At 32.1% G+C, this 9,332-nt stretch overlaps 1 protein-coding gene across 2 annotated transcripts; it reads right to left on the bottom strand.

The window, feature by feature from the left end:
* Positions 1–2,661: 2,661 nt before the first annotated feature.
* On the bottom strand, positions 2,662–5,979 carry LOC104248307 (serine/threonine-protein kinase SAPK2-like). Of its 2 annotated transcripts, none has more exons than XM_009804545.2 (9): positions 5,679–5,979; positions 5,251–5,325; positions 4,583–4,684; positions 4,359–4,412; positions 4,160–4,252; positions 3,984–4,076; positions 3,614–3,718; positions 3,431–3,529; positions 2,662–3,155 (listed from the first exon to the last, which is right to left on the bottom strand). In XM_009804545.2, the coding sequence occupies exons 1-9, from the start codon at positions 5,796–5,798 to the stop codon at positions 2,862–2,864; spliced, it is 1,035 nt and encodes a 344-aa protein (XP_009802847.1). In that variant the 5' UTR covers positions 5,799–5,979; the 3' UTR covers positions 2,662–2,861. The 2 variants fall into 2 exon arrangements, with proteins under 2 accessions (XP_009802847.1, XP_009802846.1); XM_009804544.2 differs by having other exon boundaries at positions 5,251–5,337; positions 5,679–5,902.
* Between the last annotated feature and the right edge of the window lie 3,353 nt (positions 5,980–9,332).

Genomic DNA, 9,332 nt, shown 5'->3' with positions numbered 1-9,332 from the left:
TACTGTTTCTTTTCATTCAGAACAGTTGTATTTCTTTCAGCTCTGTTTGTAGAAAATCTTAGAAACTCGTGAGTTCTGATTCCAAATCTGGTTCGTAGTAGATATTATGAGTAATTATGTTATTCCGCACTCGATTTTATTTCATTTTGTCTTAATTGACTTTATCTATTGAATTTGAATAATAATTGACTTAGCGACTCTCTAACATTGGCTTGCCTAGAAAGTGAAGTGGTAGGCACCATCATGGTTCCGAAAGTGGGAATTTCGGATCGTGACAGTCGGTCGTCCTCTCAACATTTCTGGCAGCTCCGCACGTTAGTAACACATTATCTTACACCGAGAGAGAAGAGCGAAGAGAGAGAAACCACTAATATTTAATTAAATTTTAGAATTAAATAAAAAAATTCATTTTATTTGATACTATTTTTTTATTAATTCGCCTAAAAAAGAATATCACATTTTTATATTTCTTTAATAAGAAGTTTTTATAAATACATAAATATAATGACATGTTTAAGAACACAAATTTTAAAAATATTTTTTCTTGAATTTCTTACGGGGTAACTTTGTGAAAACAAAGTTGAACGAGGAGAGTTGCAAATAAATGTTTGGTAGTATATATCATTTTCTTTTCCTAAATAAAAATAGGTGGTGTTTGTTTTGACGTTTTCAAAACTGAGTTTACAAGCTCGATTCTTAAGTTTTTGAAAAGGAAAAAAACAACTGTTTGTTTGAGCTGTTTTATAAAAAAGAAAAAAAGAACTCATTTTGAAGATTTCTAAACTCAATTAAAAAAACTCCAAAAAAATAGATCAAGAACCAATGGCGTGCAAGTCTTTACATAATCTCTCTTATGCCATTTGCTTATTTTTCAAAGGACAAGATCAATGACCAATGGCGTGCATAAACATCTACAAATTATTGAAAACTTTAAAAACTTGTATTTATTTCACATTAACATAATGCTTGTTTTTTCTTCAAAATTAATAAATAATACAATTCTTTTATCAACTTCCATTAGATATTCATTAGTCCACATCGTGTGAGGCGGTAACGGTCAACAAACAATCATAATTTATTAATTTTCTTTATCTTCTCCTATCTGATTTTTTTTTCTATTGCCTTTCATAAGATTATTAGTTATGGAAATAGTTATACAGATCCTTATCAATCTCAATTCATGAAGAGGAACAGAGAAGAAATAGTGTAAACAATTATTATAACAGGAATTGTTAACGTTTTGCTACATCAATATAGTGGCCATGAATTATCGAGGCCCCAACAGCCAGCAAAAACCAAATTTATTTTCAATGATGTACGCAGAATTTTGTGAAAATGGTGTTTGAATATTATTTCCATTCAATTTATATAAATTAGGATCTAGGATTGTGGGGAATTTAAAACTTTACTTTCTGTTATAATATAACATCACAACTCACCAGGGATAATGTTTGTTTTGAGTCTAAGTCTGTATTGCTTTAAAACGCGTTATTAGCGTCTAAGACTTGTTTATTTATATATGCGGTATCTATGTTTGCCCCATCACCTTCTCAAATATGTGGGATTCGCCTAAACTCATTTTGACCACTGAGTTTGTCCCACTATCGTTCAAGGTTGAACGCAGAGTGACTCCCAGCCCACTAGTGATATTGTCCGCTTTAAGCCTAGGTCCGCACGGTTTTAAAACGTATCACTAAGGTTAATGCTTGTTTACTTATATACCGAACATCTCTCTCGTATTTTGTCGATGTGAGATTATTATATTTTAATATTATTTTAAAATAAAATATCACTACACATATATTTAATGAATTTTTTCGACGAAGTAGTATCGAATGACACTACTGCTAATAAGGTGTCTTTGCTACTGGCAAAAAACACTATCATATTCTTGCACAACTTCACGTCCATAACTTTTTCACCAAAATTAGAGCTAAAAGCCTAAAATGTAAACGATATATTAATTATTATCCTCAATGACAAGGCAGGAAATAGCAAAAAGTCCATGTCTCACCAGCTTGCAAATCCTTCAATGGTAAATGATGGTGACTTCTACTAATTGATTAAGATCAATATTAACAAATTTAAATCAAATCATATGTAAATGACCCATGGTTTAGCAATTAAACTACTTGTTTATGTTCCTTGTACTAATCAAGACCCAATGCGAGGACTTCTTTATAGATTAGTTAATGCAAGCATTAGTAATATCATATCATCAACTTGACAAAGATCTTATATTTAATTACATACAAAGTAGTTGCACAATTTATTTACAATTGCAAACAAAACTATGTGGTATCCTTGGTGTCATACATGATGTTTTTTTTAAATAAAGTATCTTAAAAAGACCTTCAACTTCCTATCAAAATCAAGATTAATGAAACTAAACATGGATTTAAGTAACATAAAGTACAAATCAGAAAATTAAACCACTCTGCTATAGAATGACCCCAAGGGCCAACTAGGACTAAGTAAATTATTTTCATCTCCATGGCCAAGAAAAGATACCTTATCCCAAATTCATATTTCAGCAATATTCAATTCCATGCCAAAAATTAGCACTCATAATTAAAAAAAGGTAGCCCGGTGTACAAAGCATCCTGTAGTTGCACAAGGTCGGGGAAATAGCGGCACCTCAGCGGGTTGTAGCAATCATAATGCACATACAAAATCTCCACTTGTATCAATTTCATCATCTAAAATAAGATACCTTATCTCAAATTCATATTTCAGCAATATCGGCTTCCATGCCAAAAGTAACACTCATAATAAAAAAAGACAGTCCAGTGCACAAAGCATTCTGCACGCACACATGGTCGGGGAAAGGGCCGCATCGGTGCACCCCAATAGTGTAGCACTTACAATGCACATACAAAATCTCCACTTGTATCTATTTCATCATCTAAATCAGCATCAGTATCAAAATCATCAAGTTCCATGCTAATACTGCTATTAACAAAAGGATCATCACTTTTAGATCCCACTGCTGGTGTTCTTGCTTCTTGAATTATAGCCAATGCTTCTTCAATACTTTGCAATGGTTTCTCTCCACCATTCATTTGTACTAAACTAGCTTCCTCTCCTTCCATAAATTCTTTACGCAAGTTCTTCAAAAACCAAGGATGCTTCTTTATTTCTTCGATCGTTATTCTCTACACGTATAATACTCGACGATTAGCTGGTGTTTTACAAGATAAAGAAAGGATAAAAGGCAGCCCGGTGCACTAAGCTCTCGCTATGCGCGGGGACTAGAGAAGGGCCGGACCACAAGGGTCTATTGTACGCAGCCTTACCCTGCATTTCTGCAAGAAGCTGTTTTCACGGCTTGAACCCGTGATGCAACTTTACTAGTTACGCCAAGGCTCCCTTCAAAATAAAGAAAGGATCAATGAGCAAAATCGAAACGATTAAGAACTAGAACTCCAACCTTCTCCGGATCAGCTACGAATATTCGAGATAAAAGATGATTACACTCCTTGGAAACTCGAACATAATAAGGGATTGAATACTGCACACTTAATATCCTCTGCCACAAAATGCAAAATCTTTGAGACAAAGAAAGCAAAACAAGAAGTCACATTATGAATTAAAAAATGAATCAGAAGTTTACTGTTATTGTTTTCTTGAAATTTCTTGGATCATCAGGATCTTCAAAAGGATAAGCTCCAACTAACATCACATATAATGTGACCCCACATGACCAAACATCTGCTATCTTCACATCAAAATACATATAAATCTTGAAGATTAGGTCAACAGATTAATACATTAATTGAAACTGTATTTTAAAGGTCATTGTTTGCTACTTGTTCCCTTATATCTCTACTTTGCCTTGAGCCGAGGGTCTATTGGAAACAACCTCCCTATCTTTATAAGGTAGGGGTAAGGACTGAATGCGCACTACCCTCCCAGACCCCATTTATGGGAACACTGCGTTCGTTGTTGTTGTTGTTTGTATTTTAAAGGTTATTATATCATACCTTTCCATCATATTCTTTTCTTGATAAGACTTCTGGCGCGATATAAGCCGGAGTTCCTACTGTAGATTTTGGTTGTGAATGCAATGCTGCTGACTAAACAACGAAATAACACCAGTCAGAAACTGAATTAAGAAATAAACCAATTCGACGATGGAATATAGTTGTGGTTTCATTGCCTTAGAATAGCCAAAATCGCATATTTTCAGACGTTGTGTAGAGCTACCATCTAATAATGTATTTTCAAGCTTAAGATCTCTGTGGCAGATTTGCTGCAACTCAAGAAAAATAATCACATCATAATCTCATAATCCAAGAGTAAGTTAATGTTCGAGGAATAAACCAATTCGAGATGAACTAAGATAGGCCTGTTTATACCATTGAGTGACAGTAACTGACTCCTGATATAAGTTGTTGAAAGAAAAACCTTCCCTGAAACAAAATAACCATAATTCGGACAAGATTAGAAATCACATCAGTTAACAATAATTTCAAGATTTATCTTATAAAATTTCTAACTGCTACGCGATTTGTTGAAACTGAAATCTTTGCAGCATTGACAATTACAAAAATAGAAAGAGATCTCTAAAATCTTGTGTTACCTCATCTTCACTGAATCTTCCAGCATTGCATATTCGTTCGAAAAGCTCTCCTCCCGAAGCATATTCCATAACTATGGCTAGATGAGCTGGGGTTAGCAATACCTGCACAATAATGAAAATTATTTTAGCGTTCAAATAACTATGGCTTCTAAAGTGTTGGTACTAAGGATGGCGTAAGATCAACAATAACAACAACAACAATTACTACTACTACGTCTCAGTCTCAAACAAGTCAGAGTCGGCAATATGAATCGTCATTGACCATATTTTTTTTGTAAGATCAGTAACAAGAAAAAAAGAAGAATTTTTACCAATCATCAAGTATTAAAAGATAAGATGAAAAGGCAATTTGGTTAGAAATGTCTATTCATAACATGATTCCAAATTCCCAGTTAGTGGAAGACAAAGAAAATGAAAAAATTCAATTCCACCTTTCACTTTGTGAGGAAGAAACAGATTCAAGTGGAATAGATGTGCACAAAATACATATGGAATCTGATTCAAAGAGGCCATCTTTAACAAAGGTGTATTAAGAACAATTAACAGACATGTTTCTTGAAATGAAACCTTAAACACCAAGTAACTTTTGGGCTGGTCAATTATTGACTCAACCTATTTTGACCGGCCCAAAATCGGCCCACCCTGCTCATTTGACACCCCCCATTTACCTCTTTAAATCTAATGATATTTGGGTGCCTCAAAGACCTGTGATTCATGATTTCCCTTTGAACATGCTCATCAATCTGCAGAAATAACTCAAAGAAACCAAAAAAAAAAAAATCAACAGATTAATAGTAAGGAATCTTTTAAATGAACAAGATAAAAAACTCTGTTACAGCCTCATTATATGCACATATGTACTTGTTCAAAAGAAACTTGATAAGAAGAATGGAAGCCTTGGCGTAATGATAAAGTTATTGCCGCCATATGACCAGGAGGTCAAGTCGTGGAAACAACCTCTTGTACTGTGTACAATTGGCCCTTGTGGTCCGGCCCTTCCCCGGATCCCGCACATAACCGGAGCTTATTACACCAGACTGCTTTTTTTTTTTAAACTTGATCATAAGAATTGGATGATAGAGAGAAGAAAACCAACCTTTTTGCCTCTTTCAATATACTTGACAGCAAAAAGCTCACCACTCCATTTATCTTTCACAAGTTTAGCCACACCAAAATTTCCAGAACCAATGTCTTTAACAATATCATACCTTTCCATTCTATATTTCAGCTTCAATACCTCAAATAACCATGCATGAGAAAGAAGAAAAAAACAAAAGGGTGTCTGTTTAATGTTATGTATATATATATATATATATATAGGCTAAAACTTAAAGATGTCAAGAAAAGAGCTATGTCAAGGGAAGAGCTGTAATTGAAGAAGCTGTCTAAATCTTGCTAACTGGAAAGAATGAAACTCTCTTTGTGATTTTGGTATTTCAAAAGACATTCTTTCTATATTTGAAAGGGGCATAAAATGGTGGGACCCAGAGGCACAACTAGGATTTCAAATTTATAGGTTCGAAATTCTAAGTATTTTAAGTTACTGAATTATAAATTATTAAATTATAAATAATCAATGAATTATTTGAACCAAAGCTTCTAGGTTCGCTAAACCATAGCCAGAACACTGGCTCCGCTCCTAGTGGGACCAATAGCGGAGTCAAAAATTCTAACCGAGAAAAAAAATGCAAGAAAATGTTGTTTTGCCAATAAACTAGAATTCAACGATTATATATATATATATGTGCAAGCAAAATAATTTTTATTTTATTTGTATAATATAATTTTTCGACTAATAGAATTGATCGAATCCCTTTGGAGACATGTAGCTTTGTCCCTAAGTGGGACACCACTAATCTAACGGTTTGAAATTTGAGCATGGCTAAAACAAGTTGCACACCTAAACGTGGTACGTATAATTTAGAAAATTTTTATTTTGTGACTCACACAATCAATATTAGGTCCCAGAATTTTGTGGACTCAGATGTCTAAGATATGAGTCCACAAATATGTGAGATAAAAAGAAACCTTACACAATTAGTGTTAGTTGTGTGAGACACAAAATAAAATCACTCTATAATTTAGGTGTCCAAAACGAGAAAAAAAAGAAAAAAACGAAAGAAGAAAATGTAAATACTACAACTTGGTACCTCTGTAGGCTCTACATGCATTATTTTTGGTTATGTGATCAACTCGTTTATTTGTCCTTACTGAAAGCTACTCGACAGAAAGAGATGTTTAAAAAAAATTCACTTTTTCCTGAAAAATTTCCACCTTTTTTTAAAAAAAAAAAAAATTAGTGTTTGACTATGAAAATTTTAAATTTCACTTGAAGTTGAACTTCAAATTTTTCGGAATTCGAAAAACTTCAAAAAACTATTTTTTAAAATTTTCACTATAAATCACTTACAAAATTTCAAGAACAGCTCCAAATTATATTCATGTCCAAATACGTCTCTAATTTTTAAATATCATTTTCACCGTTCTTATTTCCAAATGCCCACTAATTTTGGAGATTTTTGTGGAATGTTGAGCGATGTAAAATCTTCAAATTTAGAAAGAATCTTTAAGTTTTACAGTCTGAGGAAAATCATCCAAACTTATTTAAAAGAAAGAAAAAAAAAAATATGTTTAGGAAGCTGCATTAATTTTTTTTTAAAAAGCTAAGGACCATAGACTTTTCACAATATATCCTTTATTTTGTTGGAGGTGAAGGTGACTTAGAAATTAGCATTGAACAAGTCTGGAAGTAGCATGGATTTTATCATTTTTTAAAAGGTCTCACTCCATTAATACTTATACTTTATGTTTGTTTTCTTTCTCGAATTATCAATGTGATACTTTTATTTGCGCACCTAATAATTTTTCTCTCAAACTAAGTTCTATGTGACCTATCACCAAACCTCTAGAACTAAGTTCCGCAAAGTCATTACAAAGATTTTTGGGCTAATCTAAGAGATTTAGGACTTGTTGGGCCATAATTTTTTTTTCAATTTTTAATTTTTTTGGAATCAATGTTTGTCCATAAAATTTTCAAATTTCACTTGAAGTTGAATTTCAGAATTTTTCAAAAATTTAAAAAACTTCAAAATGTTATTTTTTACAATTTTCACTTCAAATCACTCACAAAAATTCAAAAACAATTTCAAATTATATTCATGTCCATGCACAACTTTATTTTTCAAATGCCATTTTCACATTAATATTTTTCTAATACATTTTTTCGGAATTTCACATTGTCATCCATATTGTCATGTATTTATGGATACTGAATCTCACGAATAAGCTTCTTTTGTTGCGTGTGCCTCTCAAGTTCGTGGTAAAGGCGGTAAGGCCTCACTTTTTTTTTTTTTTTAATAAGATTAACACGTCTGAATCTGAATACACATATGAATATCAAAATGTATATTAAAATTAAGATATCTGAATCTGAATACACATCTGAATATTAAGATGTGTATTAAGATTGAATACTAAATGATTAAGACTATTTGATTTTTAACATCTGAATGTATAAAATTTATCTTTATTTGAAAATTTAAAAACATAAAATTCAAATGAAATACTAATTAATCTAAAATTCAATCAGTAAAATATATAGTTTTTATAATACGATAGATGTTGATGGTGATGGCTTAAAGGTGAATGCCGATTAGAGACGGTGGTTGGTGATAGTTTTGGTTGATGGTGGTGGTTCGGGGTAGTTTTGATTAAGTCTCTGTTATAGATCTTAATCATACAGACCTATTCAGACTCATTAAGTGGTTGTGAAGTAAAAAAAAACACATTTAATGATTAAAATCTGAATAATTAAGATTCAGACTTTAAAAATAAACGCACTTAATATGTGAGATCTGAATAATTAAGATTCACACCTCCATTAAATACAAATAAATGAGGCCTAAGTCGGCTCCATGCCATCTGTCATATTTCTCTTATATAATACTTCAAATATTGAGCTTAGATAAATAAAACCAAAATTTGTTAAGTACTATGTTTATTTACCAAAAGGGACAGGACGGATGGCCAATTAATATAGTATTATTTTCTACTTCCGACCATTGATTCACGTGTGATATTTTTACATCATGCCGGCCTTTACCATTTAAAATTAAGAAAATAATATTTTTAGATTTCTTATGTATAAAAGATAAATCTTTTTTGTGTAAAAATAATTTTTTCATGTATAAAAAAAAAGTTAGGTCATTAAACTAAAAACAAATTTCTAAAAAGCCAAAAAATCAGTTGACCTGATTTACGTGACAAGAGATAAAAGAGATTGGAGGTAGTATTATCTTATCCATAATCATTCAAAAGTTTCTACTTTCAATTGTCAAGAAATAGCTTACATTTTAGAGTAGAAATTTTTTAACATTTTTCAAACCATACTACTCCCTTCGTTTCAGTTTATGTAAACCTATTTCTCTTTTGGTCTGTTCCAAAAAGAATGATCCCTTTCTAAATTTAGAAATAATTTAGCTTGAACTTTCAATTCTACCCTTAATAAGAAACTTTTATAACCACACAAATACTCTGGATTCCTTTTTGACTTGTTTAGGACCATAAATTCAAAAAGTCTTCTTTTTTCTTAAACTACGTATCTAGTCAAACAAGTTAGCATAAATTGGAACGGAGAGAGTACTTTCCTTCCTCATGTTTTACTTTTCCTACACTCTAATAAATTACAAGGGCAGTCCGGTGCACAAATACTCTAGAGTCCGGTGCACTAAGCTTTTGTTATATGCGAGAT

The sequence above is a fragment of the Nicotiana sylvestris genome, chromosome 4 (assembly GCF_000393655.2).
Source record: "Nicotiana sylvestris chromosome 4, ASM39365v2, whole genome shotgun sequence".
NCBI classification, from domain to species: Eukaryota; Viridiplantae; Streptophyta; class Magnoliopsida; order Solanales; family Solanaceae; genus Nicotiana; species Nicotiana sylvestris.
This window is presented reverse-complemented; position numbering and strand designations above follow the sequence as displayed.

Coding starts and splice junctions, on each gene's coding strand:
- LOC104248307 (XM_009804544.2), bottom strand. CDS start 5,798: ATGGAAAGGTATGATATTGTTAAAGACATTGGTTCTGGAAATTTTGGT. Junction 4,685..5,250: donor ATATCATTAGATTTAAAGAG/GTAAATGGGGGG, acceptor ATTATTGTGCAG/GTATTGCTAACCCCAGCTCA. Junction 3,719..3,983: donor GAAAAGAATATGATGGAAAG/GTATGATATAAT, acceptor TTTGATGTGAAG/ATAGCAGATGTTTGGTCATG.